The 24,628-nt window shown below is 36.0% G+C and overlaps 1 protein-coding gene across 1 annotated transcript; it reads left to right on the top strand.

Moving 5' to 3' along the window:
• Window positions 1-420: 420 nt before the first annotated feature.
• Window positions 421-23,204, top strand: Slc5a7 (solute carrier family 5 member 7). The gene is made up of 8 exons (XM_052193326.1): window positions 421-644; window positions 3,812-3,925; window positions 4,643-4,798; window positions 10,031-10,179; window positions 16,150-16,293; window positions 18,355-18,508; window positions 20,838-21,055; window positions 22,575-23,204. The coding sequence occupies exons 1-8, from the start codon at window positions 467-469 to the stop codon at window positions 23,202-23,204; spliced, it is 1,743 nt and encodes a 580-aa protein (XP_052049286.1). The 5' UTR covers window positions 421-466.
• The last annotated feature ends 1,424 nt before the right edge of the window (window positions 23,205-24,628 follow it).

The following is a 24,628-nucleotide window of genomic DNA, read 5'->3' as shown; positions in this document are numbered from 1 at the left end:
CTTTCTTGGAGTATTCCTTTAGGCTATATTTAAATTAATAAACAATTATTAAATATTGACTTAGTTCCAAAGGGCAAATATAGGCATAATTATTGTAAACATGTTGACAGAAGAACTGAGGTGTAATATAAAACTGACTTAACTTGAAGGAATTTATAAAATACAAAAATTATTGTAATTGCACTTATGCCCACTCCTTTTTTGTTTCTTTGAATGCAAATCATTAGCTTGTTAAGCAGAAACAGAGCAATGAACTGGACACTTGTTGGCTATGATAAGTATTATGGGATTTCAATGCAAGCTTTTTCATAAAGGAAAAAAAAAGATGTCTGGATCCAGCTGCGTATTTTTGGCAGCCTGTGTAAGCATAGTGCTTGGCTGCTTAATAATGCATTGCTGTATTTTCTGCAGAAGATCTGATGAAGTAGCCCTCTGTGGAAGGATCTGCACAGTACCCTAAATAAAAATGCCTTTCCATGTAGAAGGACTGGTCGCTATTATCCTATTCTACCTCCTTATATTTCTGGTTGGAATATGGGCTGCATGGAAAACAAAAAACAGCGGTAATGCAGAAGAGCGTAGTGAAGCCATCATAGTCGGAGGCCGGGACATTGGTTTGTTGGTTGGTGGTTTTACCATGACAGGTAGGTTTCCCTGTGTTCCCTTCCCAGGCTGTCTGGTATTCTGAGAGAAATCAATCATGGCCTTTTCCTTTGGAGCTCTTTCAGTCCACAACTTACATTTTAACATAACTTAATTTAAAACAAAAAGAACATGGTTTAATTTTAGTAATTCTAGACAAAAACAATTTTACAATAAATCACTGAACTTAATATTAGGGAAGCAGCATGGTCTGTCTTGACCGGCTAGTGGGTAGGAATGGTGAAAAACAAAGGAGTGGAGGAATTCTGTGAATCTGTGCGACACTGTGATGGTGTCTCGATGTGCCCATTAATTCAAGCATGGCGTTGTGACTGAGCTGTCTGAAATGACAAGTGAATACTACCTAATTGTAGTTTTTAGCCTAAATAGATTATTTTGGAAACAGTCAAATTCTAATCTAACTAGTCCTGTTAGAAGCCTACTTTCCCATTTAATACCTATTTTCCTAAAAGGAAGCAATATACAATAACAAACGTAAGGTTTTCAGGACCCTTGGTACAAAAAGGAAAGAGTCAAGGTGTGTCCTCCGAGGAATTCACGGGCCTTCATCTGGATCTCTCTTCCTTTATAATCTTCCTTTTGTTAGGAGGGGCCCTTGTTTGTTCTTTCTTTAGTCTAAGAGTGATTTCTGTAGTTTTTCATATTTGTCTTGGTCTCCAAAAATAATTCTGAAAACAATATAAAATTTTGCCTTATAAATGATTGGTGACACTTTGATTAACAACACATTAGATCTGAATCTTACTTAGTATTCTCAACACTAACAACATGATACATGCTTGCTGGAACTCTTGATGTCTCATTAGAAAAATGAGTTACTAGAAATCATATGAAATATCAATTTCTGTACAGACCTCTTACTTAAAGACAACTGACACTATGTGTTAGCTAGGAACCGTAATCTCCTATGAAGACAGTCTTTCTGTTCTGAATATTTTGGCCATCTAAAATCTATAGTATCCTATATGGACTGTAGATTTTTTAATCTGTCAAGTATTCAAACTGTAAACTCAGCTATATATTCACCCACTGTAGATGGATTCATATGTTCTTACAGGAGGCTCTGTGAAAGCGTTGTAGGGAATCTCCAGCTCTGTTTAGTTAGCACAGATCAGCACCAGGTCTTTTGATGACCACACTCAGGCTTCCTCCATGTTGTGCTATGCACAGCTTTCTTTCAGGTGTACTATGTCTCTTAAAAAGGTACTTTTCACACACAAATAATTATAAATGAGCTCTTAAATGTCCAAGCATTTTAATCATTGATGATTATTCTACTATTCTATTATTCTATAATAATATATTTCAAATAATCATATAATGTTGCAAATCTGTTTCATAGAGTCATACAATGCTGCAGAATTTATTCTTTTATTACTTGCAGTTTTTTTTAAAAAATGACATACCATTAAAGTACATAAAAATAGTCAAATGAGGATATTATAAAGTGTTATGACATCTAGCTGACTTGTTAACAACTCTTTCTCAAAGCTCAGAAGACCATTGGTTAATATGACCACTTATTTAAAATATGAATGACATTGTTTAAGCTTCACTAGATTCAGCTGTTTATGTGCATTTCATAAGAAATAGTGAAAATATAGATTCTTTTAAAATATGTAATTGAAAAGAATTTATGTTCTTGCTCATTATTTCATACACACACAGAGAGAGACACACACAGACACATGTGTGTGTGTGTGTGTGTGTGTGTGTGTGTGTATGTCTGTGTGGAGCAAATTCTGGCCCAGAAAGGACTTTATCAATAACAAATGGAAAAACTGTTTTTAATCATGGTAATTGACTAAGTTTTCAGTTCTGCATTATAATAAATGAAATCACTCAGGCACTAATTTTGTTTTTGGATGAAGGACTGAAAACCTACACAGTGAAATGTAATTGCTAATAAGCTCTGTGTTCTTTAAAATCTTAGAGCCTTCTTTATTCTGAACTAAGGTATTGCTAGCATCATATCAGTTTCAGCCATCTTAGCTCAAAGATGAAGTCTCAGGTTCTGAACCTTTTCAGAGTAGATTTCTTCTGGTCCTTGTTACATACACTGTGTGCTGGATAGGGAATGGAAACTCTAAAAGTTCAACAAGGATGAGAATGAGAAAAGTAATGAATGGTGTAAAGCAAGCCTTCTGTGAAAATGGGAGTCTCTGCTGTACAGTTCCTGTTCACGTCAGTATTGAGGACATACATTTCACATTAAATGTTACTGAAATTCTTAATCAAAAAGTCTTCTCAAGTTAACTTTTTTTGAATTTTTAAGATTGTAATACAATTATATAATGTCTCTTCACTTTCCCCCTCCAAACTGGTCCATATATCCCTCCTTGCTCTCTTTAAAATTGCTTTTCTTTCTTTAATTGTTGTTCTACACACACACACACACACACACATACACACGCATACACACACACACAAATAAATATACATATGTATATTTTTTAAAGTAGTATTTACTCCAACACACTCTTCTTTGCATGTTGGACAAAAAGAGAACTGAATTCTAGTACGAAAACAGTCAATAACATCTAATGGTATAAACAAGATTTCTATACATAGGGATATATTCTTTTATGTTGCATCCTTGGTTGCATTATTTATGTTGCTGTCTGATAAGAGTATTAAGACCTGGGACCAGTATCATCACACATGTATTATACACAGGCATCACTCTGAATCTTTCTGTTATTTTCTTAGAAGTACGTACAAAATCTAAAAGTTCTGTTAACTTATCTTTTTCCAGCAAGAATGAAATATTATGGGTCTGTGAGGCATTAGTGGAAGGTATTGGTTCTGATTTGAATATGATAAAAATTCATTATATGAAATTCTCAAAAATTAATAAATTTTTTTATAAAATAAAAGAAGAATCAGATCAATTACCTAGTAAGATAAATTAGTAGCTTGTAAGTCTGAGTTTGCTGGCTTTGTTTGGTTCTATAAATGCTTTTATACAGTAATTATTCTACATAGCATTTGTATATCTAAGCATATCTAAGAGAATATCTTAATGAGTACTAATTACATTGTAGAGCTTAATATAGACACATAAAATTAATGGCTACTGTGTTGGACAGATGGACTTAGGACGCAGCAGGTGAACAGTGTTGCAATATTACTCTTTATTCTGTTTCAGCCACCTGGGTTGGAGGAGGTTACATCAATGGGACAGCTGAAGCAGTGTATGGGCCAGGCTGTGGTCTAGCTTGGGCTCAGGCACCCATTGGATATTCTTTGAGTCTAATTTTAGGTAAGTGGGTATTAAGATCTCAGTGACTCACTCAGTACTCAGCATAAAGTATGAAAAGTAAGTAAAGCAATGTGAAAAACTATTGTAGAGAAAATTTCTAAGTAGCAATTACCAGAAATTGTTATGTAGCATAACCCCAATGCTTGGATTATTAATCTCCTGATTATGAGCTGTGTAAAAACTCTTTGATCCTGTAGGCATTAGAACAGTGAATTTCTTAAATAGCTATGATTTTTATTTCTTTCAAAAAATAGTATGGATATATTATTAAAGCCTAATCAACTCAGTTGTCCCTGCGGTTCCTTTTGGTAAATCAAACCACTAAAAGTCTCAATATTATATAAGAGAGTTTCTCACTTTGTTACACAAAATGGTTGTATTGGGCCTTGTGCTTAGTCAAAAGTATCTAAATGTTGGATTGTGTGACACAAATGTATCAAAGTATCTTAATACACACTGACCTGGTCCATGACTTTCAACTCATGTGCTTCATTTTTGTCATCAAGTTGCCCAATAGGCATATGCAGTATTAGATGTACTAAGAAATTTTCATTATATTTATATTAGAAATTTATATTTGTATTAGGTTGCTAAATATCTATTGGTACTACATTCATAGGACATGTAAGACCTGTTCCTTAGCATATATTGATAGCATAACAAATCATTTTCCTAGAGTGGGGACATATCCACAAGCCCTTGTTTGATTTGTTTTAGGTGGCCTGTTTTTTGCAAAACCTATGCGTTCCAAGGGATATGTGACTATGCTAGACCCATTTCAACAGATCTATGGAAAGCGCATGGGTGGGCTGATCTTCATCCCTGCACTGATGGGAGAGATGTTCTGGGCTGCAGCAATTTTTTCTGCATTAGGTAAGAACTGAAGATGGTTCTCCTGTATCTTCAATTCCTAATCAAATGGTTTGGCCTCTTTAAAAAAAAAAAAAAACCTTTAAAACTATGCTCAAAACCATATTTATTCTTATAGAATCTCAACAGAAATTCTATACTTACTAAAATATCATGATCGTGGTGAAAGAAATCTAATCTCAGCTTCATTTGCTTTAAACCTGAATCACATCATTAAAGTATGGCCACGTGTTATAAAGATCAGTTGTTTTTTTTAAGGTATATATGAGTTGGAATAAAATACACTTAATTATGCACAACTAATAGGTAAGTTTGATCAAAAGCTTAAAAACTTGTCCATTAGCCAAAGGTTTATGGAAATTCTCTAATCTTAAATAAATTTAAATAAATGGTTTTTTTTTTACCTTTAAAGTTGTACTTCCAGTAATTATTCTGACTTCTGCAAGCACATGTTATCTCTTCATGTTTTCCCTTTCAATGACTGTCATGCTAAAACTGATAAATGTATAGAAAACTAAATTTCTCAAGGATTTTTAAAAGCAGTAATATTGTTACATGACATGCACTCTATTAAAAGCAAATGTAAAACAAAGTCTCAACAGTAAGTAACAGTTGCAGAGAAATGGGACCTCACAGCCTGTGGATAGAATAGACAGGCATGCAAGCAAAACGGTCTGACTAGACATGTCAATGTAAGTTCTTTTCGAAAGAATAATACTATGGGCAGTCAATGGTAACTTAAAACCAGGAATTGAACTTAAATTAACTTAAAGTAACTTAAAACACCGGAAGAATTCTCTCAGAAGCGTGTTTTCATGTTAACATATGAAAGGCTTTCAGTCCCTGGGTTCTCTTCAGCCCAGTCTACTACCATTGGAAATGTATATTAGAGGTTAAAAAAACAACATGGCCAGTTGTTGAATGTAAACATCCTCAGGCACATGTCTCAAGTAACTGGAGATGCAAATCCTGGGGAAGCTGTGTACTGCCTCCTTCATTCTACCAGCCTCAGCTCAGCTCTAGAGCCATACTAAACTCTTCAGTTCTGCTGGATACTCAGTCACCCTCCTCACCTCTGTCCATCCCTCCCTTCTACCCGCCTCAGCCAGGCCTTCCTCACTGGGATCAATGCTGAGGTCTCCCTGCTTGTAGTTTTGCCCTCCTCTGGTAACCAACTCTTGCTAAATTCCAGCTTTGTTACTCTCATTTCTTTTAAAACCAAAATTTCCAACAGGCTCTATAGGCACTGCAGAGCCTTTGCTTTCTTTTCTTGCTGTGCCTCCTGCATTCATTCTCCAGAATTGTGAGTCTTCCATCTTGCCTCTAACACTTTCCAAGTCCATTTGCCTAGGCTTTGGACTCACCTCCTATTTTTGGAGTGGGGCTAGCAAAATCTTTAGTTTAGCTCTACTACCTTTAGACCAAGGCAGATCTGTTTCAGTCTACTATGTGTGGAGCTACTTGCTGAGCAGCTGCAAAGTTGAACCCCCACAGCCTTCTTCAATGGACCAGGCGGCCACGTCCTACACAGGACTTCCCATCTCTTCTCCAAATGTCTAGAGTCTAGAGCCAGGAACTGATTGGTTAGAGCAAACGGACTTTCCTTTGGTGTTAACATACACCAGACCATGAGCTTGTCTCCTGGCTCCAATATTATAATATGTAACTTCTGAACTTGGATTAGTTCATATGCACTTTGGCTCTCTTTCCTCCCAAATTCCTTTATATTCTAAGGTATTTTTCTTGACCATGGAAGGAAATGAGTGATAGTGGGAAAAGAAAGACAATTGGCTGGTTTATAAAATACACAAATACCTCTGAAAAATGGCAGGCCCCTCTGCTGGACAACAGTCCTCACCTTAAAGCCTAATGGTGTAATGTATACCTCAACCTTGTGCTCATTAGCAAAGAAACAATTTTGTTTGACACTAGAAATTTCAGGTTTAAGAATAGACTACCTGCTGTGGTATGACAAAAAGGAGAGAGCTAAATAACAGCTAAATACAAAATGCTCTCTCTGGCTGAATAAATATTCTGAAAAATAGTCCTAAAAGGTGAATAGAATTAATGAGCTGATGTTTCTATGGTATTTCACTAATGCAAAACATGGTAGCTAAACTCTGCACTTTAATATAATTACTTCTGCAGATATTTGTATATGTCTTTTTATGTATTTAAGAGTTTCTGAAAACATGTTAACATTCTCTCTTTATACACATACATATAAAATAACATATATATATACATATATATATATATAAATTTTCCCACACATACTCCAAGCATATATATGTACATGTGTGTGATAGAAATCTATGCTCTAGCAGCACATATGTATGATAAAATTATTGTCTTTGCTGGATATATTTCAAAAATACTGTTTGTAAGAAATAATTCTGGGACACTTAAGAACAGACAAGTATAAACTCTATCTGTGCTCCTCTTCATTGCACTAGGAATGAGCATGTGGAATGAAAACAGAGGTGAATCTTTTCTCAGCAGTTTCTACATTTATTAAGTAACATACAGTAGAGATCGTTCTCACTGTATATTCAAGGTGTGAGTAGCCACCCAGAACCCCTGGCAGACGGCTACGTTCTGCACAATCATTTCTGAATAATCTCTTCCAGACATGACTCAGGCATTTATCTTTTTCATGTCTTGCCCACGAGGTTAAACAAAATTTGTTGCCTCATGTTCAGATCTAGCCATCACTGAATGGGTAACACTGACATCCTGAAACTTCTCCAGAACCTATGCCTTTTGCTATGTCTTCTTTGCTTATCGTGTCTTCTCACTTGACATCTGCTTGCTGAATCACACTGCACTGTGTTAACATTTAGTACCATTCAGTAGAAGCCTGGTGCTGCCAGACTAAGTCTGGTTATCATTTAACCCAGAAATAAACCAAAACTTTTGATAGTATCTTAGGATGCTTCAATAAAATGTCTTCTTACATTTCTAGTAGTTAAATTCAGTGATTTGTTTCATAACCTTATGCCAGCAGATGCAGTTTTATCTCATTATAATTAATGTAAACATATAAAAAATATTTTCAGAAAAATTCAACTCAGATGTAATAAAGAGGCAGGAGAGACTTCACTAAGGGTATTGAGTTGCAACCAAATGGTAGTATCTCCAAAGATTGACCATCTAGTGCTGTGAACCTTGTCTATGATTAAATTGCTTATAATTTATGGGGTTATATCTTGGAAATGTTGTGAAAGCAGAAAACTGCAGCAAAACAATGACATAGATTTTTCAACTAAAATTTCAACATTAAAAACAAACTTCAGACAAATAAAGCTTGTTAAGTATCAATATAGTAACTTCTGCAATCTTTAAAAGCACTGATAGATAATTGATGTCTTTTGTATTTGAATCATAGGTACTTATTATATTTTTCTTTGTATTCAGGGAAATTGTTATATTACCATAGTCACAGCTGAAAAGTATTTCATATTAGTGTTTCAAAACAACCTGAAGTGCTTTTTAAAATAATGGATGTTCCTCCATGGTTGGTATACACTGTGATCATACCAGTTACAGAGTACAAAGAGATAGTAGTGTTCCAAACTGCCCATTCATAAACTTTTCAGTGTAAAGACAGACACCAATGAACACAATAAACAGTGTAATAAGGCAAGAAATCAAACAAATTGATGAGGAAACTACTAAAACTATGATTTTCTCGTTCTTAATTTTAAATTTATTTATTTTATTATTTTGTGTATATGAATGTTTTTTCTACATGTATGTATATACACTGTGAGCCTGGTGCCAATAAATGTCAGAAGAGGGTGTCAGATCTCCTAGAACTGGAATTATAGATAATCATGGGACACCAGTTGGGTGCTGGCAACTGAACCAGGGACCTCTGCAGGAACATTATGTACTCTTAACCACTGATCCATCTATCCAGGCCATAAAGTATGATTTTTTCTAATAATATATTTATTGATTATTTTGGAATTTCATATCAGAAACACCAAGCATCATTCCAAAGCCCTCTCTGTTCCACTCCCAACCCTTTCAACTTCCCCTGAAAAGGAAGGAGGAGAAGGAGGAGGAGGAGGAGGACGAGGAGGAGGAGGAGGAGGAGGAGGGGGGGAGGGGAGGAGGAGGAAAAGGCGAAGGAGGAGAAGGGAAAAGAGAAGGAGGAAGAAGAGGAGGAGGAAGAGGAGGAGGAGGAAGAGGAAGAGGAGGAGGAAGAGGAGGAAGAGGAAGAAGAAGAAGAAGAAGAAGAAGAAGAAGAAGAAGAAGAAGAAGAAGAAGAAGAAGAAGAAGAAACACGACATAAAACAAGCCCAATTTGTATTGCCTGTATACTCACTCATTGGAGGAGCATGGTCAAACTCCTGGTGGCCAGACCCTTAAAGAAACCTGAGTTCTTCCCCCTCCACCACAGGGAACCTGCCAGAATCCATCAATTCTGGAGAACTATGCTCCTGCTGACTGTAAAGAGCAAGAAAGCTACATGTGCCACAGTATTGATATCTGCAGACTCACAGAGAAAGAAAGATGTAGAAGGGTTCTTTGACAATGCCTATTCCCTACCCTCAAAGAAACTTACAACCTAGACAGAAAACCATCGAAGAGAACTCTTAAACTTTGATTTTTTTTAAAGCCTGGATTCCTCAGTAGGTTGCCATTCTGGGGAGAAGCTACATATATACCAATTATACAACTTTCAGAGATATGTCAAGTCTTTGAGAAAGAAAAAATTGAAAACTCCAATTATTCATTTTATTATTTTCTCCTATTAATTTGACTCATTTCTTTGGTATCTAGTAGAATTTGTCTGTTAGAGTAGGGTAGCACAAGACAGAATAGAAATAAATATTCATTGTAAATTATGAAAATGTCTGTTCATGCCTCTTAGAAAGACTTCTTATGGATGTAGGGAAGTTCACTGTACATGTTTAATTAAGTTAGAATTTCATGTACTGAAGGCATTACAAATTCTGAGAATGGAATTGAATTTACCCATATTTCTAATTGTTCACTTAATGTCTTACATAGATTAACTAGCAAAAGACCAAGTTCAGGTGTATCCTGTTATATGTAGAGAGATATATAATTTACCAAGACAAAATTTCAATTCAACAGTTCTTTTCCACTGCTTTCATTGTGCACATCATTCATGTCCCTGGGACATGGCTGCTGTGGCTATACTTTGGAAGTAGAATCACTTGTGTTTCTTGCCTACCGAACTGCCTGATCATTTTCTTTCAGGGGCCACCATCAGCGTGATCATTGATGTGGATGTGAACATATCAGTCATTGTCTCAGCACTCATTGCCATTCTTTATACCCTAGTGGGTGGGCTCTACTCTGTGGCATACACTGATGTTGTTCAGCTATTCTGCATTTTTATAGGACTGGTAAGTGACATCACTCTCATTTTCTCTTCTTCCATCCTTTTTGCCCTCCTTCCTCCCTCCCTCGTTCCCTCCCTGCCTGCCTGCCTTATTTCCTTCTAAAATATAATATGTATTTTAATTCAACAAAAAATCAGTGGATATATGATTTTCGCACTGGCTACTTTGATAGTTATACCCTAACTATAACTCTTACAAATATCTGGGTCCTGCTTTCTACCCCTATTAGTTTGAATCCAATTTTGCTGCAATTCTTTTTGGTAGGCAGTGGCAACACTTTCATCTCATGAGCAAAATTAAGGTTTAGTGGAAAGCAAGGCAAAATACTTCTTTGCTTCTTCTGTTAGTTACTACAGAAACTGATAGGACACAAAAACTTATGTCATTAGAAAAATTAAAGATTCAAGTTTTAGTCTTCAGTCTCTAGGATCTAAAAATAAGGGGCTTGATAACATAAGGGATTAGCAGGATTTATTGTTTATGTTAGTCCTAGAATAAGTTAGATGCCACACATGTCTTATTAAGCAAAGAATATTATCATTAGTAGTAATAGGATAACAGTAAAAGCACTTTGGGGCATGTTAAACATATGCTAGTCTACTTGTGAATCTTTGCAAGCTCAAATCTTAAAATGCAAAAAATAATAATTATATTTATAACAGTGTGAAACACCAAGTTCATATAAAAGAAGTATAAATGGAAATGTGCATTCTGTGTCATAGATTGACATGGGTCTATGTACACAGTTTCATCAAATACAAACATCAGGTCAACTGCCTATGCAGAGCTACAGACAAGTAAGTGCACTCATTTTTCCAATCAGAATTAAAATATCCTTGATTATATTTTCTCTTTTTTTTTCTTAGAGTAAAAAATCTCCAATGACTATTTTGGGTTTTACCCTACATGCCTAGAGATAAATCTGATAACTTTCTATTGTACCTTTATGTCATCAGTAATAATATCCCAGAGGGATCATTTGACTACAATCTGAATTACACTATAAATGTTCATTTCCACATAGTAATACAGCCTCCATTTCCCATTCTTCTCCTATACACTGTGTTATAAAATGTAAAAAACGCATTTTAAAGTTAAACTACAGAATACTTCATTTACTCAATAATTCTCACTATTTATTTTCAAATTGTTCAGACTAATGGATTTACAAGACTCTAGATTTTACTCAGCACCATTTTAGCTATCCATAAAGAAAGCAGAAAACACAAAGGCTTTTCTCCTGGAATGTCAGAAATGAGGTCAATAAGGGTAATACTAGCTTTCATAGTTGATGCACTTGTTATCCCAAGAAGCCCAACTCCAGGTGATGAATCTATCAACCTACAATGTAAATCCTGCCACATTGCTTTACATGAGACCAGTACATAAGACACAGACTAATGACTCAATATGTATGTGTAGGAATGGTAGGGCAAACATGTATAGGATTATATGTTGGAAAAATTTTTCACCATAAAACATAACTAAATAGATAAGTTATAAGAGTAAACTACTTTTTATTAGGTTAAATTAAATCATTTCTGTGTATTATTAGGTAAAGAATACTTCATGGTTATGGGTTTCTTAATTTAAGCACTATTATATTGGCTGTCTAAGTATATTTTATTTTCATAGCTTTAATTCCTATGCATGAGTAGCTAATTAGTTTATACTTTGACCACACCTTCTCAGATTCTGTAATTCTATGGGTTTTGTAATCACCCTTGGAGATCCAAAGCTGAACAATGGATTCACTTAGTCTTCCCTTTCTGGCTCTGTTCCCTATTCTAACCCAGAGGCTGTTGACTCTGCCATCCTGTTCTTAGGAGCATCTTTCTATTCCAAAGTCATTGTTCACCTTTCAAGCTTTGTCGGGATGTCCAGTGATACTACCATTTGTTTCTGTGTTTTGAGGCTCATTGTTAATATCCACGACATTAAGCTGAATATGTATAGTACTCCAAAGAAACTCTTCCAACTTACAGTTACCTACAAAACAAAATTAAAGCTGTTTTGCTTGAAACTCAAGGTTTTCTTCTTAGGTTTGTTTTTGTCTGTAATACTCAAAAGCCACCCCACTGCCAGCAAATCTTGCTACCGAACAAATCTAAACACACACACACACACACACACCATATGCAAATGATCCTTTAATTAAGATATTAGTGCTTAGCATATTAGTTTTACGATGTTCCAAAAGCCAAGCCCATTAGAAAGAAGCTCTATTTGAAGTTTGAATTTGCATCTTTTCCTAACCTTGCAAAATTCAGCTCAGTCCTCTTTTTTTATTATTAATCATTTTATTTGTTTACATTTCGAATGTTATTCCCCTTCCCAGTCTCCGTTCTATAAATCTTTATTTTACAGTTTATTTTTCTCCTTTTTTAATGTTGATATTCAATGTGATAACTAACATATTTATTATATCTTCCCTTTGATCTCACATATATTATAAATACAAGTACAATAAAAATTATATTATTTCTATAACAGCAAAAACTCGCTAATAGCTCACAAGTAATAAATCATTATATTTCTGCAAAACAGACTTGCATGCAACTACTAAAATTAGTATAGGTCATTATCTACAGGCATGGTAAATGGGCTAAAACTTTTTTTTATTTTATTCAACATAATATATACATTTTTATACCAATCACAAAAATGATAGACATGTTATTAAATGAACATAAATAGATAAAGTATTTTTGTTTGTTCGCTTTGTTTCTAGTAGAGCTTAAGATCTGGCTCTTACAGTGGTATAAACACAAAATAAGAACAATTTTTGGACATTGTAGTTCATTGTAATAAGGCTGTCCTTCAATGTCTCTCATATCACCAAAGGATTTTACCTCCATAGTAGCTAAGCTAAGAGTTGATAGTTCTGCTGCACTAAGGAGTGAATTGTAGGCACAATTATTTGGCTACAGATTTCCTACTATGGTCAAAGTTATTTGACTTGAGTGATTGTCATCATTCACAGTCCACAAGGAACAATTTACATTCGTTTAAGAAATGGTGTGTGTATTAAGATGGTCTATCCATGAAGTCAGTCAATGACCAACGAATGAAGGGTGAAAGAGATACCCTCTGCTTGGAGGGTGACACAGACATTAGGTGAAGGTAAGATTCTGGTTCATTGGTTGTGATGATTTTGAAAAGCACTCATCTCAGAAAAAGATTAACTTATAAGGCCCTCTTCCTCAAAATTGATACAATAATTATAAATGTCAAGCAAAGAATTCAGTCTCACTCCTTGTTGTGCTCTTAAAAACCACCTCCCAAATTAATTGTCTACATTTCTTTTGGATGTATAAATAATTTTGAAATATGTAAGCTGTTCTGAAAACCATAGTATAGTGTAAAAACATCAAATAAACAATCCTACTAATAGAGAGGCTGAGATAGGAGAAGCATGATTTCAAAACCATTATGTGGTACACACCAAGACACTGTCACATACAAACAAGCAGAAAGAGTATATAGATTGTACAATATTGGACCTATTTCTCCAATTACCAAATTAGAAAGACCACTGGATAACAGACAACAAGTTTCTAATTCTTCATATTTTTGAATTTCAATCGATTAGGGTATATCGGTAATTTTAATTTTCTTATTAAGAGATATTAAGGAAAAGTGAATGTTACTTCCTGTTATTTTTGTTGTTAGAGGTAGAATTAAGTTTGTGTGGATTTGTTGAAAGATTACTTTCTTGCCGTAATCCCCCCCCCCCCCGCTCGTGTTGGTGTTTTCCATCCTTTGTAGAGCAGATTTTGTGGGAAGATGTGTAAATTTGGTTTTGTCATGAAATATCTTCTTTTTTCCATCTATGATAATTGAGAGTTTTGCTGGGTATAATAGCCTGGTCTAGCATTTGTGTTCTCTTTGGGTCTGTATGACATCTGCCCAGGACCTTCTAGCTTTCCTGGTCTCTGGTGAGAAGTCTGGTGTGATTCTAATAGGCCTGCCTTTATATGTTACTTGACCTTTTTCCCTTACTGCTTTTAATATTCTTTGTTTAGAGCATTTGGTGTTTTATTATGTGACAGGAGGAATTTCTTTTCTGGTCCAGTCTATTTAGAGTTCTGTAGGCTTCTTGTATGTTCATGGATACCTCTTTCTTTAGGTTAGGGAAGTTTTCTTCTATAATTTTGTTGAAGATATTTACTGGCCCTTTAAGTTGGGAATCTTCACTCTTTTATACCTATTACCCTTAGGTTTGGTCTTCTCATTGTGTACTGGATTTCCTGGATGTTTTTGGTTAGGAGCTTTTTGCTTTTTTGTGTTTTCTTTGACTGTTGTGTCAATGTTTTCCATGGTCTCTTCTGCACCTGAGATTCTTCTCTCACTTGTATTCTGTTGGTGATGCTTGCATCTATGACCCTGGTCTCTTTCCTAGGTTTTCCAACTCCAGGGTTGTCTCCCTTTGTGATTTATTTATTGTTTCTAGTTCCATTTTTAGATCCTGGATGGTTTTGTTCATTTCTTTTGCCTGTTTGATTATGTTTTCCTATAATTCGTTAAGGAATTTTTGTGTTTCTTCTTTAAGGGCTTCTAGCTGTCTACCTGTGTTCTCCTGTATTTCTGTAAGAGAGTTGTTTATGTCCTTAAAGTCCTCTACCACTATCATTAGAAGTGATTTTTAGGTCTGATTCAAGCTTTTCTGGTGTAATGGTGTATCCAGGACTTGCTGTGGTGGCAAAACTGAGTTCTGATGATGCCAAGTAACCTTGGTTTCTGTTGCTTATGTTCTTATGCTTGCCTCCCACCATCTGGTTATCTCTATTGGTACCTTCCCTCATGATATCTGACTGGAGCCTATACTTCCTGGTTGTTTCGGAACTCCTCGGAGTCAAGCTCTCTCTGTGATCCTCTGATTCTGGGATCCTACGATCCTGAAATCCTGGGTTTGTCTGAGCTCCTGAGAGTCAAGCTGCCTCTGGGACCCTACGATCCTGGTGAGACCAAACTCCTGGGATCCTGGAATCCTGTATGATCCTGTGTTCCTGGGTGTGTTAGAGTACCTGGGAGTTTAGCTTCCTCTGGGTGTTGTGGAACTGGTTATGAAGTTTGTTCCCAAGGTCAACTCAGGGCACAGGCCCCAAACGAACAGGAAGGAACCCATGCCACTGGTCTGCGTGCCTGGGTCCTGCTGGTTCCAGTTACTACCCATACTGGGACAGATGTTGTGTCCTTCTCACCTCTGATACTATGATCCTGGGCAGGTTAGAACACTGGAAGTGGAACTTCCTCTGGGTTTTATAGGACTGATTGTGGAGTTTGTGCACGAGGTCTGCTCAGAACACCAGCCCAGACCAGAAGGCCCTCTCTGATGTTTAGCAATGGAAAACAACTACATTTCCCAGCCAACCACACATCACATGGGAACAACCTACACATTTTAGTGCACTTTGCTGCTGAGAAGTAATGTTTGGTAGGTTCTGTGAATTAAAGGTATTTTCTATTTCAAATGGTTTCATTCCACATAGTCAACTATAAGTTGAGTAATGTCTGTATGCTTCTACTTGTTCATTCTTCCCTGACTCCTTTAAACTCTGCCTCTCTTTACCAGTCCTGGGGCACATCCTTCAATCACCTGTTTCCCTCCCATATTAATGGATATGTGTCTTTGCTGAATTCACAAGAAACATAAAAATGCATGTGTACCTGTGTATAGGTGTGTGTATGAGTATGTGGGTGTATGTGATGCAATGTTTATCTGACCTCTTCTATGGTTTATCTGATCCAATATAATCAAACATATGAGTATTCAATGACTTTTTTCAATTTTTTCTAAATCAGTATTTCATGGCATCATATAGAGAACATAATTTCAGTTCCTTCTCTGTCTGAGAAAGATCAGCTATTAAGCTGTGCAAGGTCTGAGGAATATAAACTAGGAACATGACTCATGCATATCCAGAACAGTAAAGATCATAGCCAATGCTCCAATGTTATTCTTTGTTCCAGTGGATCAGTGTCCCTTTTGCCTTGTCACATCCTGCAGTCACCGACATCGGATTCACAGCTGTGCATGCTAAATACCAGAGTCCCTGGCTGGGAACCATTGAATCAGTTGAAGTCTACACATGGCTTGATAATTTTCTGTTGTTGGTAAGTGACACTGTCATCCAAGAAGTGTGATATAATTGTTCATAAAAATCAAAGACATGTTCAGGATTTCACATGTGTACACAAGGCTTCACCTGCTGACTCATGGCTATATCTGAATTAACTCTTTTCTTGGAAGGGTGGAAACACATGTTGACTAATGGTACCCTACACAATGTGGACAGTAAAGGGAAACTTAATGGTCCAGCACTATATCTTTGCATGTTCTGTGTCTAGAGTTTTGCAATAATAGAATCTCATAAATCATGTAATTCCCAACTGTAACATAGAGGTTTACCTTAAATGGAAAAGTAGGCCACCTGACGCTTTTGATTTGTGTTTTGAAACAAAGCATTAAAATATACTTTGTTCAGATATAAGTAGTTCGTGAGAAATGTCATTGATGTACTAACTTACACATTTAAAAGTAAAAGAGTTGGTTTTGTAAGAATACAGGCTTGAGGAATGGATTTATGAATTTTAAAATTTAACTGTTTTACTTTTTAATATGTGTGACTTGTATTGGAAGGAAAATTACTCTACGCTATGCTTGACACAAATGAAATAAAAGATAAATAAAACAGCTATGCCAAAGTTAAATCCCTGAAGAAAAACCACAGGTGAAATTCCTTCAACTCTTCCCTCATTTATATACTAATTCCTGAATACCAACTTTACATTCATCTGAGAGTTAGAGATGTATCAATACTCTAGGGGAAAGTCAATAATCTATACTTCTCTCGGACAACCCTGATCATTACCCGTATCATATATGCATTGGTCTCAGAGATACCTGGGCATCATTCTGGTTTTACTTTTTTCATGTTAGCATCCCCTCAAGAAACTCTCATCTTCCTGTATGTCCAACACAGATGTCATTTCTACAGGCTTTGTACATTGTTCTCCAGGGATCCACTTGTCTCCTCTCATCTCCACACAACTGTTTCTCAGTTTTGTTTCCATTCATACTTCTTGTAGCCTATTTTAATGCAACAATTTTTTTGGTTTTGTGTCCTTAATGAAAATATTAAGCATACCTCTAGCATATATATTCACCTTTATAAATTGTTTATATATACTGTGCTAAAATATATGTAATCTAATTAGAAAACTAAATCATGGAATGCAAGATCTTATACTCTCTTCAGTGCCCCAATGAGCATTCTGCACACTCCACTTCATCAAAATGCTACAGTGCAATGACTCTCCCAGAGGAGTGTGAAAAGCATGTATTTCCACCATTCTCATGTCCACTCTATGATTAACATCTATAGACATTCGTTGAGCCACATGATTCATCATATTCACATGATTCATATTGCATCATGTGATTTTCAGAATCCCAATTAGTTTTTAAATATTTTGTGACAGTTGGAATTCCTTTCTCAAGGTAAATTGAAGACTTCTTTGTAATTATAAGGCAGCTAAAAGCAGTCCAATTAAGAAAAAGAAAGAACTGTCTCATGTAGTCCCAACAGAAATATTTCAAGGAAACTAGGATTTTTTAAAAGAATCATTGTCAATTATTGGCATGCCTTCTGTGGATGTTTTAACAACTATCATTACTAGATGTCTTGGAATCAACAAAATTTGTTTGTCATAGTCTGACTATAAAAACCAGGATCAAGGCATTGGCAAGATCTGTCTGATGAGGGCTGACCCTTCATAGACAGCACATTCTTGTTGTGCCCTTACTTGGTGGAAAAGGGAATTAACCTCTCTTAATTATTTTTATTGGTTTTTTATGTTTGCTTTCTTTGTTTTATTAAAAAAATACTAACTAGACTTATAAGAACCCTATTTTCATGATATAATAATTTTACCCAGTGCCAATAATGCTACAGATTCCTCCACCCAAAAGATTAGAATTTAAATTTAAACACTGAAGTGTTTGCTGTACTGCAAACACAGTTGTAGCAGTTGTGAATTATGGTCTGTGGAGCATTTTTCAAACTTCACAATCTGCTAAAACTTTGCAAATGATGCAGTGCTGCAAAACTTTTAAGAAGCAGTATTTTCCTTTGCTCCCTTCATTTGACATACTCTGAATGGGTTCTCATGCAGATGCTGGGCGGAATCCCATGGCAAGCCTACTTCCAGAGGGTCCTCTCTTCATCCTCGGCCACTTATGCTCAGGTGCTGTCTTTCCTGGCAGCTTTTGGGTGCCTGGTGATGGCTCTCCCTGCTATATGCATAGGAGCTATTGGAGCCTCCACAGGTAAACATCTTGCATCTTTGTCACATTTCCAAGGTACTGTGCCAAACCCCTAATGGCTGTTCTTTCTATGCCACATCTCTATTTCCCCAATAGAGTAAATTAATTCTTTCTCTATGACCTGGTTATGCCTTTGCTATAGCATTCAATAAATAGAGTTCTAGTTCTGTGTTCTCTACGCACTTTTTGTTGCTTAATGATGAAACATTTGGGAACACCCAATTTTGGTATATTAGCAATTGTATTCTGTCAAGCAGGAGATAACTATGATGCACATTGTATAACCATAGTGATGGGGGCTTAAAAATACTACTCCATTCTGGGTTTAACTATCAGGGGAAGAAATAAACACTGAAGATTTTCTAAGTCCTCTTGGTGAGCCAAAGATATGCAAATATTGCAAACTACTGCCTTAGGGGATCGTCATCCTTGTGTCATTATGGTCCCCATGAACCACTATGAACATGAGATTTTAGCTCTTTATTTTCAATAGTTAGCTAACCAAGAAAGTTTTTATATTCTACTTGCAGAAGCTAGGCATTAAATATATTGGCTAAGATAGAGAAATTAAATACTAAGATAACAAAAAAGAGCAATATAAAATTATGATTTCCTTGTTGGCCTCTAGGAAACATTTCTTAAGTCTTGACTTTCATTCTCTTGGATGTAATCATGCCTGTCATTCATGTTTCTTCTGTGGTAGAAAGAGAAAGCTAGATTCCCCTGAAAGCACACTGACAACTTTCAGGAAGGTTTTGTCTTTGCAGCCTGATCACCTCCTTGCCTAAAATCAATATTATTACCTTGTGGACTCGGGTTTCAGAGACCTAGAAGAGGTGTAAACATAAAATGACAAGAGCATAATGACAGAAACTGAGATCTGTGATCAGTGGAGAATTTTATGAACTTCAGACCTAAGTTACAGCTCTCTTAATTGTGATTAAGAGGCACCATTTGAATGAATATTTATAATATTTACCCACATTGAGAAACATTCTCTAAGTCCATTAAAACATATTAGAAAAAGTTCACCTTTTACCCTGTTTCTCTTATAAAAGAAATGCTATTTATTGAATTACCTTGCTGTATTTTTTATTTTAGTTTTTATAACAGAAATCATGATTCATAGTGTAATCTTCCTGTTCCATGTTTATACTTGACATAAAATAATAATTGAATGGTAAAAACATTGGCCAAGGTCTTCATCAACATTTGCTTCTGTAAAAAGAAAATAGGCTTTGCTTCACAAAAGCAGATAAATCCATTCCCTCCTGTAGGTATACACGCATGTATAACTATGTTAGCAAAAACAAAAATACAGGTAACTATTTCCTAGATTGGCTGAATGTTTATTATTATTGTCTCTTATAACTTAATTTCTCAGTTACAGCTTTAGCCCTGGTAGCATATAGCTTTAATTGTAACTGTAATGGGAAGTAGAAAAAAGGCAAGAACTAATAATTGTTATCCCTGACATTGTAGCATCAAAGAAGATCAGCAAATATCAAGGAAGACAACAAATGTACATATACAGGTCCCTTGTCTTCTTCAACACAGGCTGTAACCAAACCAATCCCAATACAATGGACAAACCAAAACTAATACAAGGACAGAGAAATAGTTTAAGAGTGAATGCATTTGCAACTAAGTTTGACAACCTAAGTTCCATCCATGGCAACCAATGGTGGAAGGAGCAAACTGACTTCCACAAATAGGTTTTTAGACCTCCACAGTCATATGCCATAACACTTGAGTGCTATACATGCACAAGCATACATGTCTGTGGATACACACATAAAAGTACATAAATAACAAAATAGAAGGTGAATATTCAAAGATAAACTAATGTTCTAAGTCACTTTATTATACCAAATCTGAAGACTTCCAAGACACCTGAGCCTCATGAATGAAAAAGACTTAGCCTTATCCTAACCTACTCCTCTCTCTATAATGAAAACTCTACATACAATGCAATTGCTTAGAAGCAAACTAAGTCACAGTAGGTCCAAGGCTATGCTTTCTTCAGGAAAAGGGTGAATGGAGCAAAAATCTGTTATGATTTCAGTGTGTACAAAGGTCCTGGGTCCCATTCAGTTCCAAGTGATATAAAGAAAATGTTTTCCTTTAAGAAAGTTTGTTATCTGTGATTCTGAGTGAGCACCATTGCACACAAAGAACATCTGGCTTCCAGGGCCCAGCAGGTGTAACTAAACTTGCTATCAACACTCACTGGACTCAGGCAAGTCAGATATTACATGACCAGCATATGGACTTCCCATCTCAGTAGACCATGTGAGGACTCTCAGTTGTGATGGATGTTTTTTCTTCACAGACTGGAATCAGACTGCATATGGGTTTCCAGATCCCAAGACCAAGGAGGAAGCAGACATGATCCTCCCGATTGTTCTGCAGTATCTCTGTCCAGTGTACATTTCCTTCTTTGGGCTTGGTGCTGTTTCTGCTGCTGTCATGTCTTCAGCTGACTCGTCCATCCTGTCAGCGAGTTCCATGTTTGCTCGGAATATCTATCAGCTTTCCTTCAGACAAAATGTAAGGCCAGACTTTTAATCTGTCAATAGTAGTAGTAGTAGTAGTCATTGTCAATGCATTTGCTATATTTATTATGCATATAGTATTGCAGATAGAATCTCTCTCATCTGAAATGGTAAATTTGAAATGCTCCAAAATCCAGAACTTTTTGAAAACTAATAAAATGTTACTAGTGGGGTGTGTCATACTATGAAATCCTGTACTAAACATAGTATATAAAATCACCTTCAGGCCATATCTACAAGGTATATATGAAACATGTAATTTCTGTTTTAAAGTTGAGTTTTACTCCTAATGTATTTCATTATGAACATGCTAATATTCCAACATTCAAACATAATCTCCTCACAATATAAGATGCCTCTGCTGTCACGCATTTTGGATGAAGGATACTCAAGTCTATGTGAACATATTGAGACTATATTGAAATCCATGCCTTATATTGATTCAAAACACATATTTAAATATAGTATATTTATTTATCCTCAAATGAATCACAGTAACACACACAATTGTTTCTTTTCACAGTAAAGGAAAGATACTAGTGTAACTTTTCCCCCAAGAGAACAACATGTAACTATAGTTTAAATTTCTTGTTTGTCTGGTAAAAGACAATACAGCTTCAAAAATTTTAGGAAAACATTTAATCTGCTTAAATATGCTAGGGTCCTAGAGATACCTAGCAGCCATAAGTCATGGTGAACTACTTAACACTATTTTTATAACAACTTCTGTGGTGTTTGAATTCCACAGGATGCCTTTAATATATAGTAAGTAACCTTTTTATTTGATTTTTTTCTTAAGGAGACAAAGATTCTAAGACAGCTTGCTAATGTAGTCCTTGGAAAACAATGGGCCTCTCTCTCTCAAGAGCTTTTCTCTATCATATAAAGCTTGACTTCTCACCAGGTTTCCTAGGTCATAGCCAGCAAAATAAGTCCATTGGAGCCAACTATATGACTTAGTTTTTAAAAAATGTGCCTGATAACAAATCTGATGGCCCCTATTCCATCTGTGGAACCCATATGATTAGAACTGATACTTGCAAATTCTGACCTCCACAAATGTTACATAGCATGTATATATTTGCACAGAGGTATGTGTATGTATACACCCAATTCTAAAAAAAAAAAAATGGTCCATTAGTCCATCATGGGTATTCTTTAAAACAATAGCTTTGAAGCACTAAAAAACGTAATCTTTTTGGTAGGACTCTTACAAGGATAAGCTGTAAGGTTGCCCATACTGTCAGTGAGATATCACCTTGCCATATTTTATGTGTGATATATGATCTTATTTTATCTCAGCTTTCCCTCTGTACATTCAGAAGAAGGCTTCATAGTCTCACTTGCTTTCTATGGTAAATATAAGCCTTTGCACCCAAGTGCCATAGATTGCATCAGCTTTGGACCCAGGAGACTGGATAAGATGAGTTTTAAAGCATAGAAACTTGTCCTATTTATCATTTAAAAAGCCAGTGCATTATTGGCAAAACTGACTGTGCATTGATTCCTCACAGGCATCAGACAAGGAAATTGTGTGGGTCATGAGGATCACTGTGTTTGTGTTTGGAGCATCTGCAACAGCCATGGCCTTGCTGACGAAGACTGTGTATGGGCTCTGGTACCTGAGCTCTGACCTCGTCTACATCATCATCTTCCCTCAGCTGCTCTGTGTACTCTTCATCAAAGGAACCAACACTTATGGGGCAGTTGCTGGTTATATTTTTGGACTTTTCCTGAGAATTACTGGAGGAGAGCCATATCTATACTTGCAGCCCTTAATCTTCTACCCTGGTTATTACCCTGACAAGAATGGTATATACAATCAGAGGTTCCCATTTAAAACTCTCTCCATGGTTACCTCATTCTTTACCAACATTTGTGTTTCTTATCTAGCCAAATATCTATTTGAAAGTGGAACCTTGCCTCCAAAATTAGATGTATTTGATGCTGTTGTTGCAAGGCACAGTGAAGAGAACATGGACAAGACCATTTTAGTCAGAAATGAGAACATCAAATTAAATGAACTTGCACCTGTGAAACCTCGACAAAGCCTAACCCTCAGTTCAACTTTCACCAATAAAGAGGCCCTCCTTGATGTTGATTCCAGTCCAGAGGGATCTGGGACTGAAGACAACCTACAATGACCCCATCTAAAATATACAGAGCAGGGCATTGCTGTAGGGTAGTACTGGAAAAAAGGTTTGGAGCATATCTTACACATGTTAAAATATAAATGTTTAAAGGAAAAAAGTTTTGCAGAAATAAAGTAAGTTATAATGGATGAGTTCAGAAAAAATCTAACAATTGCACAGTGAGAAGGAATCAAGCATGAAAGCAACAGCTTCATTTCTCATCAGAGCACTTTTAATTTTGAATAGCTTTGTTAAGCATATAAAAATGCATAAAACCCAGCCAAAGAGAGTGGCCAAATATTATTTATCTTTTTTTATGGAAAAGGGAAATATATATTAAAGAGTCCATGGGAAGGAGATTGGATGGTCCTGATCATCTTCATTAGCTAATGCACTAGACACAAGTTTAATTACTACAGCATGGAGGTTAGGCATTTATTCAGTCACTACTGTGAATGATCCGGTGAGTTAGCCAGTTCATGTCCGTCCATGTATAGGTTGTCTTGCTCTCCCATGATCTGAACTGTGTCATTTACTCATTTTTCAAGGTGCACTTCCTCACCCTTTCTTATCATCTTGCATGTGTACTTTCTCCATCCATTCTTCCATATCTCTATCCCTTCCTCCTCTCTACTCCCTCTCCTTTTTTCCTGCCCTATCTCTTTCTCTTTCTTTCTCCCCTCTTTTTCTCTTCATATTTTGTTTTTTGTGTGGTGCTGGAAATCTATTGCAGGGCATTGCACATTCTGGGTAAGAACTTTCCTACTGAGCTACATCGCAGCCCCACAATAATTTATCTTTTTTTTTCAGTGATTGCCATATATTATTCTAAGCACAAGCGACATGAACAATATCTTATTTAATAGTGACATTTTATGTGTAAATGATAGAAAACAGAATCTATGTTGGAGTTGGATAAAAGCACTGAGATCTTTAAGTATACCCACAATTGCCATCTGCACAAAGGGCCGAAAGCCAAGCATGAAATGGTTGGTGGGCAGCGTTACGGCAATAAGGCAAGAAGAAATGTAATGGAAGGAGAAGAAAAAAACAAATTTCTATCTCCATCTTTTATACATTAAATGTTGCTACATGTTACAAATATAATGTCTTGGCTTATCTTCTAAGTCAGTGTTGGAGGCAAAGTTGAGGTATATGTAAAGAGAGGTTTCTGTCTGACATCTGCTACAGGTGACGCCTGCTTTACCAGCATGCATTCCATGCATATTTATTACCAGCAGTTCCCAAACACCTCACCATGAAAGTGGAAAACAAACCATGCTTATTTTTGGACATTTATTAATAGAATAGTTTAGTGTTCAGGATATACTCTTGACACTGTTCCATATAAGCCATTTTTAGGGACTGGACAGATCACATTGAGTATGTACATTGAATTTCAAATGTAATAGAAAACGAAAAGTAAAATCAAGACA

The sequence above is a fragment of the Apodemus sylvaticus genome, chromosome 9 (genome assembly GCF_947179515.1).
Source record: "Apodemus sylvaticus chromosome 9, mApoSyl1.1, whole genome shotgun sequence".
Lineage (NCBI taxonomy): Eukaryota > Metazoa > Chordata > Mammalia > Rodentia > Muridae > Apodemus > Apodemus sylvaticus.
This window is presented reverse-complemented; position numbering and strand designations above follow the sequence as displayed.

Bases quoted from the DNA above. Each gene is read 5' to 3' on its own strand.
- Slc5a7 (XM_052193326.1), top strand. From the start codon at position 467: ATGCCTTTCCATGTAGAAGGACTGGTCGCTATTATCCTATTCTACCTC. The intron at 645-3,811 runs GTAGGTTTCCCT...ATTCTGTTTCAG, and splicing joins TGGTGGTTTTACCATGACAG to CCACCTGGGTTGGAGGAGGT. The intron at 4,799-10,030 runs GTAAGAACTGAA...ATTTTCTTTCAG, and splicing joins AGCAATTTTTTCTGCATTAG to GGGCCACCATCAGCGTGATC.